This window comes from Salvelinus namaycush, chromosome 26 (genome assembly GCF_016432855.1).
Source record: "Salvelinus namaycush isolate Seneca chromosome 26, SaNama_1.0, whole genome shotgun sequence".
NCBI lineage: Eukaryota > Metazoa > Chordata > Actinopteri > Salmoniformes > Salmonidae > Salvelinus > Salvelinus namaycush.
Window position 1 is genome coordinate 40528738 of NC_052332.1, and position 19546 is coordinate 40548283.

Consider the following 19546-nt stretch of genomic DNA (forward strand, 5'->3'; position numbering starts at 1 on the left):
GCTCTGCAGTGCTGATTTATGACATCTGAATGTGCATCAGATGGCAACAAGATCATATTGTACAGCAATTTCATCAGGTAACATGAATACAAAGCCGGCGAGAGGTGGTTAGAATATGATGGGAGGCCAAGAGTCCGTGTAACCAATAGAGAGTCAGAGTCCCGAGTGTGGGAACAAACATAGTCTGTCCCGCGGTTGGGTAAAGAAAGTTCATAGTCAACAAAGCATGAAGAAGTCATGAGGCAAATAGCAAAATAGCAAAATGCACAAGAAAAGTTTTTAATATATAATGACTTGGGGCTAGCCATTGTAAGTTCAGAGTCACTCGCCCCAACAGTGCGTGTGTGCTAGAGGCGAGCGAAAGCTCGGGAGAGAGGGGGGAGTGTGTTGGAGGTACCTGTACCAGACAGGGGGAGACAGGCCAGGGCAGACGGTGAACAGATCACCAGGTGGAATCCAAGCAGCAGTGCAGCAGGCAACAGGAGGAGGTGTCACACCCACTTGGGAGAAGCTTTTATTTCTGGAGGCAGATTTCTTGTAGAAAATGCCAGTGGATGGTCTTTGAACAGAAGACTCCTGCCACTTGTTGGGCCCAAAGGCCTCGACACCTTTTACTTCACACCTCAGTACTAATTGAAGTTGTATCTGGTCTGTCCTTGCAAGCCTGGCAGCCTTAACTCAGCATTTAGTCCCCATAAAGTAAAATATATAATTGTAATGTCCTTTATTTTACATTTTTTACATTTTTCTTTTTCTTCTTGGCTTTCAAAATAGCATCAGACCAAACACTACTCACTCAGTTCCAGGTTGGATGGTGTCCTCAGGTCTCTGCTGTTTGTTTGCTAGAGCACCCTCTGTATAGCATGGAAAAAGGAAACCTTGGTAGCAGTAATCTCTCCGGTTAATTTTGGTCAAAATTAGGTTGTAGGTTTGGCGTTTTGATCCGGAGCGAAGGCCATGCTGTGGAGGGTAGCATCCTGGATATGTCCCTGCCGAAAAATTCAAGTTTATCTTACTCCAAATCTATCCTTTTGTAAAAGAAAACATGTTGAACAATGTGAGAGCTTGCATGCAGCTGTGACTCTCTCTGAGGGGGGTGGGTCACTGCTGAAATACCTCATATATTGGTGTAACACGTCACTAATCATAGTTTAAAACCGCTAATCATAGATTTACCGATCTAGGTTCTAAATTAAGTGGTGCAACACATCTCTGATGAATTATAAACCTAGATGTACAAAACCTAGATTAGCTCTAATCCTAGATTAATTTAAACCATGTTGGTGCAACCCACCCACAATGACATAGATCTGCCCCTACACCCTAACCAACTGATGTTTCTATTCAATGTCCCCTCTCTAGAATCGAACGTACACATTTGGAGAATGATTTTCATCGTTAGAAATCAGATCACCCTACCAAACGTCCCTGCTAAAACAAACTGTAGCCTGCCTGCTGCCTTTTCATTGTCACAGCCTCAATGCCAATCACCAAACGAGGGGACTAAGTGTGGGTTAATGCGATCAAAAGTCTGCATTCTGCAATATGGATGGGAGTAGCAGCAACCTCATGTTGTTGACAACATTGTACATAAAAACAGCACTAACATGCTGGTCTTTTTACAGTTTTACAAACTCAGCGTAGAACTTTCTTTCTCCATTCAACTTCACTCTAATCTTGAGGTGCATTTCTTTAAAACATGCACCAATCCCCTTGATCCCTTAATAAAGATCCGTCCCCTTGTTTTGCCTAAAATGACATACCCAAATCTAACTGCCTGTAGCTCAGGCCCTGAAGCAAGGATATGCATATCCTTGGTACCATTTGAAAGGAAACACTTTGAAGTTTGTGGAAATGTGAATGGAATGTAGGAGAATATAACACATTCGATCTGGTAAAAGATAATACAAAGAAAAAACGAACCGTTTTTTGTACCATCATCTTTGAAATGCAAGAGAAAGGCCATAATGTATTATTCTAGCCCAGGTGCAATGTAGATTTTGGCCACTAGATGGCAAAGGTGTATACGCAAAGTTTTAGACTGATCCAATGAACCATTGCATTTCTGTTTAGTGTTAGGATAAGAGTTAAGGTTAGGACTAGGGTTAGGGTTAGGATAAGAGTTAAGGTTAGGACTAGGGTTAGGGTTAGGATAAGAGTTAAGGTTAGGACTAGGGTTAGGATAAGAGTTAAGGTTAGGACGGTTAGGACTAGGGTTAGGGTTGGGGTTAGTAGATCGTTATTTCAAAATAAAGTGTTACCCAGCACTGAATATCCACACAGGGATGAAACATGCTGTAGTGCTGTTTCACTGCATAAATATGGTAGCCCACAGCCGATGGTAGTCTTGTATCAGTAACAACAAGAGGATCGAGGTGTTCGAGTTGTTTGGGGGGTTTGAGGAGATAGAAGGGGTCTAATGCGTTGCCATTGGTACTAGTAGGGTCTTACTCAGGCAGATGCTGCTCTTTATCAAACTTTTGTATTTATAAATGGTTGTTTTTTTAATCAATATATTTTTCACATTTCCAATACATCAAAACTTAGCGGAAAAAACTTACTCACCATCGTTTCTGGGGTGATATGCCTACAGACGCAGAGGTTTATAAAACAATAAATAATAATATTCACTTTCTTTCTCTCCAGTGCCTGAAATCACAAAAGTGACCAGAGTGATTAAAGGAGAGCCAACTGTCACCAAGGTTACCAGGGTCATCGAGGGCGAACCCATTATCACCAAGGTTACTCGAGTCGTTGAGGGCGAGCCAACCTTCACCAAGGTGACAAGGGTCATCGAGGGCGAACCCATTATCACCAAGGTTACTCGAGTCGTTGAGGGTGAGCCAACCTTCACCAAGGTAACAAGGGTCATCGAAACGGAACCCAAAATAACCAAGGTGGTCGTCGAGGGTGAGCCCACATTCACTACAGTGACCAGGGTGATCGAGGGAGAACCAAGCATCACAAAGGTCACCAGAGTTATTGAGAGTAAGTTCCATTTTTAAACATTGGTGGATCGTGAGCTACTGGTGAGTTACAGCTTGCATTGGGTCTTGGCTTGGAGGTACTTGTGAGTCACAGCTTGCATTGGGTCTTGGCTTGGAGCTACTGGTGAGTCACAGCTTGCATTGTGTCTTGGCTTGGAGCTACTGGTGAGTCTCAGCTTGCATTGGCTCTTGGCTTGGAGCTACTGGTGAGTCACAGTTTGCCTTGAGTCTTGGGTTGGAGCTACTGGTGAGTCTCAGCTTGCATTGAGTCTTGGCTTGGAGCTACTGGTGAGTCACAGTTTGCATTGGGTCTTGACTTGGAGCTACTGGTGAGTCTCAGCTTGCATTGGGTCTTGGCTTGGAGCTAATGGTGAGTCTCAGCTTGCATTGAGTCTTGGCTTGGAGCTACTGGTGAGTCTCACCTTGCATTGAGTCTTGGCTTGGAGCTACTGGTAAGTCACAGCTTGCATTGCGTCTTGGCTTGGAGCTACTGGTGAGTCTCAGCTTGCATTGCAAGGATCGCCGTGACCCCAACCAACCTCTACTCACTGGACCCTTATGATCACTCGATTAAGCATGCCTCTCCTTAATGTAAATATGCCTTGTCCATTGCTGTTCTGTTTAGTGTTTATTGGCTTATTTCACTGTAGAGCCTCTAGCCCTGTTCACTATACCATATCCAACCTTTCAGTTCCACCACCCACATATGCGATGACATCACCTGGTTTCAATGATGTTTCTAGAGACAATATCTCTCTCATCATCACTCAATACCTAGGTTTACCTCCACTGTATTCACATCCTGCCATACCTTTGTCTGTACATTATTCCTTGAAGCTATTTTATCGCCCCCAGAAACTTCCTTTTACTCTCTGTTCTAGACGTTCTAGACGACCAATTCTCATAGCTTTTAGCCGTACCCTTATCCTACTCCTCCTCTGTTCCTCTGGTGATGTAGAGGTGAACCCAGGCCCTGCAGTACCTAGCTCCACTCCTATTCCCCAGGCGCTCTCTTTTGATGACTTCTGTAACCGTAATAGCCTTGGTTTCATGCATGTTAACATTAGAAGCCTCCTCCCTAAGTTTGTTTTGTTCACTGCTTTAGCACACTCTGCCAACCCGGATGTTTTAGCCGTGTCTGAATCCTGGCTTAGGAAGACCACCAAAAATTCTGACATTTTCATCCCTGATTACAACATTTTCAGACAAGATAGAACGGCCAAAGGGGGCGGTGTTGCAATCTACTGCAAAGATTGCCTGCAGAGTTCTGTTTTACTATCCAGGTCTGTTCCCAAACAATTTGAACTTCTACTTTTAAAAATCCACCTCTCTAAAAACAAGTCTCTCACCGTTGCCGCCTGCTATAGACCACCCTCTGCCCCCAGCTGTGCTCTGGACACCATATGTGAACTGATTGCCCCCCATCTATCTTCAGAGCTCGTGCTGCTAGGCGACCTAAATTGGAACATGCTTAACACCCCAGCCATCCTACAATCGAAGCTTGATGCCCTCAATCTCACACAAATTATCAATGAACCTACCAGGTACCACCCCAATTCCGTAAACACGGGTACCCTCATAGATATCATCCTAACCAACTTGCCCTCCAAATACACCTCTGCTGTTTTCAACCAAGATCTCAGCGATCACTGCCTCATTGCCTGCATCCGTAATGGGTCAGCGGTCAAACGACCTCCACTCATCACTGTCAAACGCTCCCTGAAACACTTCAGCGAGCAGGCCTTTCTAATCGACCTGGCCGAGGTATCCTGGAAGGATATTGATCTTATCCCGTCAGTAGAGGATGCCTGGATATTTTTTTTAAATGCCTTCCTCACCATCTTGAATAAGCATGCCCCATTCAAGAAATTTAGAACCAGGAACAGATATAGCCCTTGGTTCTCTCCTGACCTGACTGCCCTTAACCAACAGAAAAACATCCTATGGCGTTCTGCATTAGCATCGAACAGCCCCCGTGATATGCAACTTTTCAGGGAAGCTAGGAACCAATATACACAGGCAGTTAGAAAAGCCAAGGCTAGCTTTTTCAAGCAGAAATTTGCTTCCTGCAACACAAACTCAAAAAAGTTCTGGGACACTGTAAAGTCCATGGAGAATAAGAACACCTCCTCCCAGCTTCCAACTGCACTGAAGATAGGAAACACTGTCACCACCGACAAATCCACTATAATTGAGAATTTCAATAAGCATTTTTCTACGGCTGGTCATGCTTTCCACCTGGCTACCCCTACCCCGGTCAACAGCACTGCACCCCCCACAGCAACTCGCCCAAGCCTTCCCCATTTCTCTTTCTCCCAAATACAGTCAGCTGATGTTCTGAAAGAGCTGCAAAATCTGGACCCTTACAAATCAGCCGGGCTAGATAATCTGGACCCTTTCTTTCTAAAACTATCTGCTGAAATTGTTGCCACCCCTATTACTAGCCTTTTCAACCTCTCTTTCGTGTCGTCTGAGATTCCCAAAGATTGGAAAGCAGCTGCGGTTGTCCCCCTCTTCAAAGGGGGGGACACTCTTGACCCAAACAGCTACAGACCCATATCTATCCTACCCTGCCTTTCTAAGGTCTTCGAAAGCCAAGTTAACAAACAGATTACCGACCATTTCGAATCCCACCATACCTTCTCCGCTATGCAATCTGGTTTCAGAGCTGGTCATGGGTGCACCTCAGCCACGCTCAAGGTCATAAACGATATCTTAACCGCCATCGATAGGAAACAATACTGTGCAGCCGTATTCATTGACCTGGCCAAGGCTTTTGACTCTGTCAATCACCACATCCTCATCGGCAGACTCGACAGCCTTGGTTTCTCTAATGATTGCCTCGCCTGGTTCACCAACTACTTCTCTGATCGAGTTCAGTGTGTCAAATCGGAGGGTCTGTTGTCCGGGCCTCTGGCAGTCTCTATGGGGGTGCCACAGGGTTCAATTCTTGGACCGACTCTCTTCTCTGTATACATCAATGATGTCGCTCTTGCTGCTGGTGAGTCTCTGATCCACCTCTACGCAGACGACACTATTCTGTATACTTCTGGCCCTTCTTTTGACACTGTGTTAACAACCCTCCAGGCGAGCTTCAATGCCATACAACTCTCCTTCCGTGGCCTCCAATTGCTCTTAAATACAAGTAAAACTAAATGCATGCTCTTCAACCGATCGCTGCCTGCACCTGCCCGCCTGTCCAACATCACTACTCTAGACGGCTTTGACTTAGAATATGTGGACAACTACAAATACCTAGGTGTCTGGTTAGACTGTAAACTCTCCTTCCAGACTCACATCAAACATCTCCAATCCAAAGTTAAATCTAGAATTGGCTTCCTATTCCGCAACAAAGCATCCTTCACTCATGCTGCCAAACATACCCTTGTAAAACTGACCATCCTACCAATCCTCGACTTCGGTGATGTCATTTACAAAATAGCCTCCAATACCCTACTCAATAAATTGGATGCAGTCTATCACAGTGCCATCCGTTTTGTCACCAAAGCCCCTTACACTACCCACCACTGCGACCTGTACACTCTCGTTGGCTGGCCCTCGCTTCATACTCGTCGCCAAACCCACTGGCTCCAGGTCATCTACAAGACCCTGCTAGGTAAAGTCCCCCCTTATCTCAGCTCGCTGGTCACCATAGCAGCACCTACCTGTAGCACGCGCTCCAGCAGGTATATCTCTCTGGTCACCCCCAAAACCAATTCTTCCTTTGGCCGCCTCTCCTTCCAGTTCTCTGCTGCCAATGACTGGAACGAACTACAAAAATCTCTGAAATTGGAAACACTTATCTCCCTCACTAGCTTTAAGCACCAGCTGTCAGAGCAGCTCATAGATTACTGCACCTGTACATAGCCCATCTATAATTTAGCCCAAACAACTACCTCTTTACCTACTGTATTCATTTATTTATTTATTTTGCTCCTTTGCACCCCATTATTTCTATCTCTACTTTGCACTTTCTTCCACTGCAAACCAACCATTCCAGTGTTTTTTTTACTTGCTATATTGTATTTACTTCGCCACCATGGCCTTTTTATATTTTTATTTCTTTTTATATATATTTTGTTTGCCTTCACCTCCCTTATCTCACCTCACTTGCTCACATTATATATAGACTTATTTTTTCACTGTATTATTGACTGTATGTTTGTTCTACTCCATGTGTAACTATGTGTTGTTGTATGTATCGAACTGCTTTGCTTTATCTTGGCCAGGTCGCAATTGTAAATGAGAACGTGTTCTCAATTTGCCTACCTGGTTAAATAAAGGTGAAATAAAAATAAATAAAAAATTGCGTCTTGGCTTGGAGCTACTGGTGAGTCTCAGCTTGCATTGAGTCTTGGCTTGGAGCTTCTGGTGAGTCACAGCTTGCATTGCGTCTTGGTCTGATGTATCAGTATTAGGTGGGTCAGAGTAACATTTGAAAATGTACTTCACATTGCAGACAATTGGATGGTAACAGGTTTAGTTTCCCTGTATTGTTAACATTGCTGTAAAAAAGAGTTCACCTTTCTCTCTCCATCTGTCTCTCTCTCACGCTCTTTCAATTAAATTAAAGGGCTTTATGGCATGGGAAACATATCTTTACATTTCCAAAGCAAATGGAATAGACAATAAACAAAAGGGAAATAAACAAGGGAAACATTAGTAAACATTTCTCTCTCTCTCTCTCTCTCTCTCTCTCTCTCTCTCTCTCTCTCTCTCTCTCTCTCTCTCTCTCTCTCTCTCTCTCTCTCTCTCTCTCTCTCTCTCTCTCTCTCTCTCTCTCTCTCTCTCACACCTCATAGCTCACAGTGGTTCCTCAGATGGAGGGCTGGAGACTGACGGAGAAATGAAGAGGATTCTGGACGAAGGTCAGTAAAGATACCTTATAGAAATTACTATATCTTAACATTATTATTGACGTAAATGTATGAGAACAATATTTTGATACTAATGTATGATAATAATATATTGAATTTAATGTATGATAATAATATATTTATACGAATGTATGATAGTAATATATGGATTTTAATGTATGATAATAATATATTGAATTTAATGTATGATAATAATATATTTATACGAATGTATGATAATAATATATTGATTTTAATGTATGATAATAATATATTGATTTTAATGTATGATAATAATATACTGATTTTAATATATGATAATAATATATTGATTTTAATGTATGATAATAATATATTGATTTTAATGTATGATAATAATATACTGATTTTAATGTATGATAATAATATATTTATACTAATGTATGATAATAATATATTGATTTTAATGTATGATAATAATATACTGATTTTAATGTATGATAATAATATATTTATACTAATGTATGTTAATCATATATTGATTTTAATGTATGATAATAATATATTGATTTTAATGTATGATAATAATATACTGATTTTAATGTATGATAATAATATATTGATTTTAATGTATGATAATAATATATTGATTTTAATGTATGATAATAATATATTGATTTTAATGTATGATAATAATATACTGATTTTATATTGTATAATAAATATATTGATTTTAATGTATGATAATAAATAATATCTGTTTTAATGTATGATAATAATATGTTGATTTAATGTATGATAATAATATATTGATTTTTAATGTATGATAATAATATATTGAATTTTAATGTATGATGATAATATATTGATTTTAATGTATGATAATAATATATCTGATTTTAATGTATGATAATAATATATTTGATTTTAATGTATGATAAATAATATATTAGATTTTAATGTATGATAATAATATATTGTTTTAATGTATGTAATAATATACTGATTTTAATGTAGATAGAATTAAATATATGTGATTTAATGTATGATAATAATATACTGATTTTAATGTATGATAATAATATATTGATTTTAATGTATGATAATAATATACTGATTTTAATGTATGATAAATATATATTGATATTAATATATGTATTTTAACAAATGCAAAAACGTTGTTCGGATGACAATGGAAAACACATCGCCGTCTATTATTACCCGTATAGTTATCGAACATGTTAATCTCAGTTGCTGATGAATCTTACATACATGCACATAGCCTAGGCATGTTGTATGTGGCGTGTTCCTGTATTCCATCACACTGAGTAGATACTATGTTCAAATGCTATGGAGGGGTTCAAACATTGGTACGTTTTCAAAAGCTCTTGGAAACTGTTGGTGAAGATGCTTCTGTTGCCGAAGACTAATGATTGGCTTGATGTTCCATCATCAAACAATGTTTTCTTGTTACTACAAGGAAGGTATTTGTTGAGGAATCTGACACGCAGTTCACAATCTAACCATTCCTTCCTGCTTAGCACTTGATGTTAAGAGATGACGTGTGGCATTCGACAACCAACATCCCAATAGAAGTCACAGTGTTACAGTACTACATCTGCGTGCCCAGGTTTATGTGACAAACTATCTCCAGCAGACGACAGAGCTCTGTGTTCTGGCCAATGCTGTGGCGCCACGTAATTGTCTAACCAGCACCCACAACTGCAAGATGTATGATGACTTTGCCATGTTTGGGTCCCATGATTAGAGGTGTCTAAGGTAAAGAAGTTTCTGGAGAGTGAGGTTCATATTCTCCAGGAAGAAGAGATCAAGAAACTCATAGAGGGAGGTTAGTCTGTCGGAGAAGTAAACAAACAAACAAATGACTGATGGGTGGCATGACAACCGCATGTATACGTCACCCGTTTCCCCGGGCAACCGAAAGGGCTACCTCTCTTTGTAACAAGCATCCCATAGTATGAAAACTGATAGAGGTCCCATCTGACAACTTTTCTTTTTGAGGATTGTGAATATTAAGCCTGGACAATATTTTTTTTAGGGACAAATAGTTTTATGAAGATTAAAGTTTCGGGGAAGAAAAGGCTGTTATTCTTGAACTCAAAATGTTCCAAAGTGCAGCTAATAACATTCATACACCTATAATATAATTTTATAGTATGATATATACAACAAAAGTTTAACTAATCAGATCCTAAACCTTGAAAACAAAGCAGCAAACCCAATCCGAAGACAAAAGATGAATGGTATTATCTGCTGTGAAGGGACCTCCTGCATGTGTCAGTCATCTAGATGATTCTGGGCTAATTGCACCGTATTACGGCAGATTCACCCCTGCTCTTGGTAGCTAAGAGCAGAAGTGTCCAGTAAAACCCTGTTATTGTGATATAGTAACAGGTAGAGATATATCTTTCAGAGCATTAGTTTACTTCTGAAGCAAGATGGACCTAAAATTGTAATCAATAAAATTGTATGCTAGGGTGTATCTGCCCAAAAACATTTTGCAAGTCTCAGTAAGGGAATTGTTTGCCAGTTCTACCCTGTTGTTTTTTGTAATGTAACGTTGTATTTTTGTCTGCAAAATTCTCTGACTGAAATTGTCATCTATACATATTGATGCCTAATTATTCACGAGCCCATTTCTAATTGGTAAAACAACCATTCTAGAGGAGACAGTTTTATGGCGTTAGTAATTTTACCATTATGACACATTTATAACATCATTTAGCATGTGTTCCAAATGGCAGCAGATTCCCTATAAAGTGGACTATTTTGGAACAGAGCTATGGGCCCTGGACAAAAGTAGGTTAAAATAATAAAAAATAAATTCAACTTTTATATAGTGAATAGGGTGCCATTTGAGACGCCGTGTTAGTAACGGTACACAGACGTCCCTCAAACAAAGCTCTATGTATTCATATTAGATCATGTATTGGATAACCTCCATACACTACTCCAACCTCCATTCACTACTCCAACCGCCATACACTACTCCAACCTCCAACCTCCAAACACTACTCCAACGACCATACACTACTCCAACCTCCATACACTACTCCAACCTCCATACACTACTCCAACCTCCAACCTCCAAACACTACTCCAACGACCATACACTACTCCAACCTCCATACACTACTCCAACCTCCATACACTACTCCAACCTACATACACTACTCCAACGAACATACACTACTCCAACCTCCATACACTACTCCAACGACCATACACTACTCCATACACTACTCCAACCTCCATACACTACTCCAACCTCCATACACTACTCCAACCTCCATACACTACTCCAACCACCATACACTACTCCAACCTCCATACACTACTCCAACATCCATACACTACTCCAACCACCATACACTACTCCAACCTCCATACACTACTCCAACCTCCATACACTACTCCAACGACGATACACTACTCCAACCTCCATACACTACTCCAACGACCATACACTACTCCAACCTCCATACACTACTCCAACGACCATACACTACTCCAACCTCCATACACTACTCCAACCTCCATACACTACTCCAACCACCATACACTACTCCAACCTCCATACACTACTCCAACCAACATACACTACTCCAACCACCATACACTACTCCAACCTACATACACTACTCCAACCAACATACACTACTCCAACCACCATACACTACTCCAACCACCATACACTACTCCAACCACCATACACTACTCCAACCTACATACACTACTCCAACCAACATACACTACTCCAACCACCATACACTACTCCAACCTCCATACACTACTCCAACCACCATACACTACTCCAACCTCCATACACTACTCCAACCTCCATACACTACTCCAACCTCCATACACTACTCCAACCACCATACACTACTCCAACCACCATACACTACTCCAACCAACATACACTACTCCAACCACCATAAACTACTCCAACCTCCATACACTACTCCAACCTCCATACACTACTCCAATGACCATACACTACTCCAACCTCCATACACTACTCCAACCTCCATACACTACTCCAACATCCATAACCTACTCCAACCTCCATACACTACTCCAACAGCCATACACTACTCCAACCTCCATACACTACTCCAACATCCATACACTACTCAAACATCCATAACCTACTCCAACCTCCATACACTACTCCAACCTCCATACACTACTCCAACCTCCATACACTACTCCAACCACCATACACTACTCCAACCTCCATACACTACTCCAACCTCCATACACTACTCCTACCTCCATACACTACTCCAACCTCCATACACTACTCCAACATCCATAACCTACTCCAACCACCATACACTACTCCAACCTCCATACACTACTACAACCACCATACACTACTCCAACCTCCATACACTACTCCAACCTCCATACACTACTCCAACATCCATAACCTACTCCAACCTCCATACACTACTCCAACCTCCATACACTACTCCAACCTCCATACACTACTCCAACCTCCACACACTACTCCAACCACCATACACTACTCCAACCTCCATACACTACTCCATACACAACTCCAACCACCATACACTACTCCAACCTCCATACACTACTCCAACCTCCATACACTACTCCAACGACCATACACTACTCCAACCTCCATACACTACTCCAACCTCCATACACTACTCCAACCTCCATACACTACTCCAACATCAATACACTACTCCATACACTACTCCAACCTCCATACACTACTCCATACACTACTACAACCTCCATACACTACTCCAACCTCCATACACTACTGCATACACTACTCCAACCTCCATACACTACTCCAACCTCCATACACTACTCCAACCTCCATACACTACTCCAACCTCCATACACTACTCCAACCTCCATACACTACTCCAACCACCATACACTACTCCAACCAACCTTACACTACTCCAACCTCCATACACTACTCCAACCACCATACGCTACTCCAACCTCCATACGCTACTCCAACCACCATACACTACTCCAACCTCCATACACTTCTCCATCCTCCATACACTACTCCAACCTCCATACACTACTCTCTGTCTGTTTTTCTGTGTGTCTGTCTGTCTGTCTGTCTGTCTGTCTGTCTGTCTGTCTGTCTGTCTGTCTGTCTGTCTGTCTGTCTGTCTGTCTGTCAGAAAGGCTATATGCCTGTATCACTTCTGCTCAGATGGGTTATGGTGCCTGGTGTAAATTCTGAATGGATTGGTCCAATTCTGTAACGGTGGGGTGCGTTTGTATGTGCATGCTGTGGTGAACTAGGAGGCATAGCCAGGTGTGTGTGTTAGCGGTGGTGGACTGGGAGGTATAGCCAGGTGTGTGTGTTAGCGGTGGTGGACTGGGAGGCATAGCCAGGTGTGTGTGTTAGCGGTGGTGGACTGGGAGGTATAGCCAGGTGTGTGTGTTAGCGGTGGTGGACTGGGAGGTATAGCCAGGTGTGTGTGTTAGCTGTGGTGGACTGGGAGGTATAGCCAGGTGTGTGTGTTGGCTGTGGTGAAGTTGGAGGCATAGCCAGGTGTGTGTGTTGGCTGTGGTGAACTAGGAGGCATAGCCAGGTGTGTGTGTTAGCGGTGGTGGACTGGGAGGCATAGCCAGGTGTGTGTGTTAGCGGTGGTGGACTGGGAGGTATAGCCAGGTGTGTGTGTTAGCGGTGGTGGACTGGGAGGCATAGCCAGGTGTGTGTGTTAGCGGTGGTGGACTGGGAGGCATAGCCAGGTGTGTGTGTTAGCGGTGGTGGACTGGGAGGTATAGCCAGGTGTGTGTGTTAGCGGTGGTGGACTGGGAGGCATAGCCAGGTGTGTGTGTTAGCGGTGGTGGACTGGGAGGCATAGCCAGGTGTGTGTGTTAGCGGTGGTGGACTGGGAGGTATAGCCAGGTGTGTGTGTTAGCGGTGGTGGACTGGGAGGTATAGCCAGGTGTGTGTGTTAGCTGTGGTGGACTGGGAGGTATAGCCAGGTGTGTGTGTTGGCTGTGGTGAAGTTGGAGGCATAGCCAGGTGTGTGTGTTGGCTGTGGTGAACTAGGAGGCATAGCCAGGTGTGTGTGTTAGCGGTGGTGGACTGGGAGGCATAGCCAGGTGTGTGTGTTAGCGGTGGTGGACTGGGAGGTATAGCCAGGTGTGTGTGTTAGCGGTGGTGGACTGGGAGGCATAGCCAGGTGTGTGTGTTAGCGGTGGTGGACTGGGAGGCATAGCCAGGTGTGTGTGTTAGCGGTGGTGGACTGGGAGGTATAGCCAGGTGTGTGTGTTAGCGGTGGTGGACTGGGAGGCATAGCCAGGTGTGTGTGTTAGCGGTGGTGGACTGGGAGGCATAGCCAGGTGTGTGTGTTAGCGGTGGTGGACTGGGAGGCATAGCCAGGTGTGTGTGTTAGCGGTGGTGGACTGGGTGGTATAGCCAGGTGTGTGTGTTGGCTGTGGTGAAGTTGGAGGCATAGCCAGGTGTGTGTGTTAGCGGTGGTGGACTAGGAGGCATAGCCAGGTGTGTGTGTTAGCGGTGGTGGACTGGGAGGCATAGCCAGGTGTGTGTGTTGGCTGTGGTGAAGTTGGAGGCGTAGCCAGGTGTGTGTGTTAGCGGTGGTGGACTGGGAGGCATAGCCAGGTGTGTGTGTTAGCGGTGGTGGACTGGGAGGCATAGCCAGGTGTGTGTGTTGGCTGTGGTGAAGTTGGAGGCATAGCCAGGTGTGTCGGTTGGCTGTGGTGAAGTTGGAGGCATAGCCAGGTGTGTGTGTTAGCGATGGTGGACTGAGAGGCATAGCCAGGTGTGTGTGTTAGCGGTGGTGGACTGGGAGGCATAGCCAGGTGTGTGTGTTAGCGGTGGTGGACTGGGAGGCATAGCCAGGTGTGTGTGTTAGCGGTGGTGGACTGGGAGGGATAGCCAGGTGTGTGTGTACTGTATCTGTCTGTCTGTCAGTACATGTTGTTCAGTCATTACATGACGTCAACACCCCTCCACCACTCTCCACTGTTGCTCTTAAGGTGCAACCGGATACACAACGGTCACCAAGTTCATCGAGCCTCAGATCATTAAGGGTAGGGCCACCTTAAATATCTCATCTCTATCTCATCTCTATCCTCTCCTCTTATTAATGCGTAGTAGATCCTTGCTCGGTCAGGAGACAACAACAATGCCGCTAACCCTTCAGTGTTTGCAGATATGAAGAAAGTCAGATACAGGTGTAACCAAAATGGCGGAAGGTTCCATGTTGGATTGTGAAGTGGAGTCATCACCATTTTGCTAACAAACCTGACTTCTTCAGATGTGCAAAGACTAAAGGCACAGTAGGGTATAAGACCAGGACTAGGGGTCTGTATTCTACAGTAGGGTATAAGACCAGGACTAGGGGTCTGTATTCTACTGTAGGGTATAAGACCAGGACTAGGGTCTGTATTCTACAGTAGGGTATAAGACCAGGACTAGGGGTCTGTATTCTACTGTAGGGTATAAGACCAGGACTAGGGTCTGTATTCTACAGTAGGGTATAAGACCAGGACTAGGGGTCTGTATTCTACTGTAGGGTATAAGACCAGGACTAGGGGTCTGTATTCTACAGTAGGGTATAAGACCAGGACTAGGGGTCTGTATTCTACTGTAGGGTATAAGACCAGGACTAGGGGTCTGTATTCTACAGTAGGGTATAAGACCAGGACTAGGGGTCTGTATTCTACAGTAGGGTATAAGACCAGGACTAGGGGTCTGTATTCTACAGTAGGGTATAAGACCAGGACAAGGGGTCTGTATTCTACAGTAGGGTATAAGACCAGGACTAGGGGTCTGTATTCTACAGTAGGGTATAAGACCAGGACTAGGGGTCTGTATTCTACAGTAGGGTATAAGACCAGGACTAGGGGTCTGTATTCTACAGTAGGGTATAAGACCAGGACTAGGGGTCTGTATCCTACAGTAGGGTATAAGACCAGGACTAGGGGGCTGTATTCTACAGTAGGGTATAAGACCAGGACTAGGGGTCTGTATTCTACTGTAGGGTATAAGACCAGGACTAGGGGTCTATATTGTACAGTAGGGTATTAGACCAGGACTAGGGGTCTGTATTATACAGTAGGGTATAAGACCAGGACTAGGGGTCTGTATTCTACAGTAGGGTATAAGACCAGGACTAGGGGTCTGTATTCTACAGTAGGGTATAAGACCAGGACTAGGGGTCTGTATTCTACAGTAGGGTATTAGACCAGGACTAGGGGTCTGTATTCTACAGTAGGGTATAAGACCAGGACTAGGGGTCTGTATTCTACAGTAGGGTATAAGACCAGGACAAGGGGTCTGTATTCTACAGTAGGGTATAAGACCAGGACTAGGGGTCTGTATTCTACAGTAGGGTATAAGACCAGGACTAGGGGTCTGTATTCTACAGTAGGGTATAAGACCAGGACTAGGGGTCTGTATTCTACAGTAGGGTATAAGACCAGGACTAGGGGTCTGTATCCTACAGTAGGGTATAAGACCAGGACTAGGGGGCTGTATTCTACAGTAGGGTATAAGACCAGGACTAGGGTCTGTATTCTACAGTAGGGTATAAGACCAGGACTAGGGGTCTGTATTCTACAGTAGGGTATAAGACCAGGACTAGGGGTCTGTATCCTACAGTAGGGTATAAGACCAGGACTAGGGGTCTGTATTCTACAGTAGGGTATAAGACCAGGACTAGGGGTCTGTATTCTACAGTAGGGTATAAGACCAGGACTAGGGGTCTGTATCCTACAGTAGGGTATAAGACCAGGACTAGGGGTCTGTATTCTACAGTAGGGTATAAGACCAGGACTAGGGGTCTGTATTCTACAGTAGGGTATAAGACCAGGACTAGGGGTCTGTATCCTACAGTAGTGTATAAGACCAGGACTAGGGGTCTGTATTCTACTGTAGGGTATAAGACCAGGACTAGGGGTCTGTATTCTACAGTAGGGTATAAGACCAGGACTAGGGGTCTGTATTCTACAGTAGGGTATAAGACCAGGACTAGGGGGCTGTATTCTACAGTAGGGTATAAGACCAGGACTAGGGGTCTGTATTCTACAGTAGGGTATAAGACCAGGACTAGGGGTCTGTATTCTACAGTAGGGTATAAGACCAGGACTAGGGGTCTGTATTCTACAGTAGGGTATAAGACCAGGACTAGGGGTCTGTATTCTACAGTAGGGTATAAGACCAGGACTAGGGGTCTGTATTCTACAGTAGGGTATAAGACCAGGACAAGGGGTCTGTATTCTACAGTAGGGTATAAGACCAGGACTAGGGGTCTGTATTCTACAGTAGGGTATAAGACCAGGACTAGGGGTCTGTATTCTACAGTAGGGTATAAGACCAGGACTAGGGGTCTGTATTCTACAGTAGGGTATAAGACCAGGACTAGGGGTCTGTATCCTACAGTAGGGTATAAGACCAGGACTAGGGGGCTGTATTCTACAGTAGGGTATAAGACCAGGACTAGGGGTCTGTATTCTACTGTAGGGTATAAGACCAGGACTAGGGGTCTATATTGTACAGTAGGGTATTAGACCAGGACTAGGGGTCTGTATTCTACAGTAGGGTATAAGACCAGGACTAGGGGTCTGTATTCTACAGTAGGGTATAAGACCAGGACTAGGGGTCTGTATTCTACAGTAGGGTATAAGACCAGGACTAGGGGTCTGTATTCTACAGTAGGGTATAAGACCAGGACTAGGGGTCTGTATTCTACAGTAGGGTATAAGACCAGGACTAGGGGTCTGTATTCTACAGTAGGGTATAAGACCAGGACTAGGGGTCTGTATTCTACAGTAGGGTATAAGACCAGGACAAGGGGTCTGTATTCTACAGTAGGGTATAAGACCAGGACTAGGGGTCTGTATTCTACAGTAGGGTATAAGACCAGGACTAGGGGTCTGTATTCTACAGTAGGGTATAAGACCAGGACTAGGGGTCTGTATTCTACAGTAGGGTATAAGACCAGGACTAGGGGTCTGTATCCTACAGTAGGGTATAAGACCAGGACTAGGGGGCTGTATTCTACAGTAGGGTATAAGACCAGGACTAGGGTCTGTATTCTACAGTAGGGTATAAGACCAGGACTAGGGGTCTGTATTCTACAGTAGGGTATAAGACCAGGACTAGGGGTCTGTATCCTACAGTAGGGTATAAGACCAGGACTAGGGGTCTGTATTCTACAGTAGGGTATAAGACCAGGACTAGGGGTCTGTATTCTACAGTAGGGTATAAGACCAGGACTAGGGGTCTGTATTCTACAGTAGGGTATAAGACCAGGACAAGGGGTCTGTATTCTACAGTAGGGTATAAGACCAGGACTAGGGGTCTGTATCCTACAGTAGTGTATAGGACCAGGACTAGGGGTCTGTATCCTACAGTAGGGTATAAGACCAGGACTAGGGTCTGTTTCTGTAGTGGAACCTTTATCCTACAATATGAAACTGTATCTGTGGATCCACGAATCATCCATTTTGAGTCTAACAGCTCCAGTTTCCTTCCGCAGGCCCAGATTTCGCTAAGATCACCACCATCCACGGCAACACGGGAATGATTGACCAAGAGTCAGAGAGGATCACCAAACTAATCCAAGGTCAGAACCTAACTTGAGAAAAAAAAACGTTTTCTGGCCTTAATAAGGCAAATTCTAATCAATCACCAGAGCATTGTTTAATCTCTGTTTACCATCTCTGTTAATCATCTCTGTTAATCATCTCTGTTTACCATCTCTGTTAAGCCTAAACACACAACGCAATAACACAATTAGCTATGCAAGATGTCTTCCCTGCAAAGCATTGCACATTTTAGGCATGACACTTTTGGGTGTTCTGCAGCGTAAATGCACAGGACATTTTACATTGCTATTGGAGGTCTTGCATTGTGTGCTTGCATAAGATATAGATTAGGATTTAGGCGACATGATTTCAGTTTGAGAAATGGAATGTTATCTCTCTCTCTCTCTCTACAGATGGAGGCAGTAGGGGACAGTTTGAGTAATGGAATGTTATCTCTCTCTCTCTCTCTCTCTCTCTCTCTCTCTCTCTCTCTCTCTCTCTCTCTCTCTCTCTCTCTCTCTCTCTCTCTCTCTCTCTCTCTACAGATGGAGGCAGTAGGGGACAGTTTGAGTAATGGAATGTTATCTCTCTCTCTCTATCTCTCTACAATGGAGGCAGCAAGGGACAGTTTGAGTAATGGAAAGTTATCTCTCTACAGATGGAGGCAGTAGGGGACAGTTTGAGTAATGGAATGTTATCTCTCTCTCTCTATCTCTCTACAATGGAGGCAGCAAGGGACAGTTTAAGTAATGGAAAGTTATCTCTCTCTACAGATGGAGGCAGTAGGGGACAGTTTGGGTAATGGAATGTTATCTCTCTCTCTATCTCTCTACAGATGGAGGCAGTAGGGGACAGTTTGAGTAATGGAATGTTATCTCTCTCTCTCTATCTCTCTACAGATGGAGGCAGTAAGGGACAGTTTGAGTAATGGAATGTTATCTCTCTCTACAGGTGGAGGCAGTAGGGGACAGTTTGAGTAATGGAATGTTATCTCTCTCTCTATCTCTCTACAGATGGAGGCAGTAGGGGACAGTTTGAGTAATGGAATGTTATCTCTCTCTCTCTATCTCTCTACAATGGAGGCAGCAAGGGACAGTTTGAGTAATGGAAAGTTATCTCTCTCTACAGATGGAG

General features: G+C 43.7%; 1 protein-coding gene across 1 annotated transcript in view; it reads left to right on the forward strand.

The window, feature by feature from the left end:
- Positions 1–1967: 1967 nt before the first annotated feature.
- The window catches only part of LOC120021165, a 28296-nt gene continuing 10717 nt past the window's right edge, over positions 1968–19546 (forward strand). Inside the window, exons 1-4 of the mRNA XM_038964804.1 lie at positions 1968–1986; positions 2647–2988; positions 7790–7855; positions 18364–18450. Of these exons, the coding sequence (XP_038820732.1) occupies positions 1968–1986; positions 2647–2988; positions 7790–7855; positions 18364–18450 (514 nt within the window). The remainder of the gene's footprint in view (positions 1987–2646; positions 2989–7789; positions 7856–18363; positions 18451–19546) is intronic.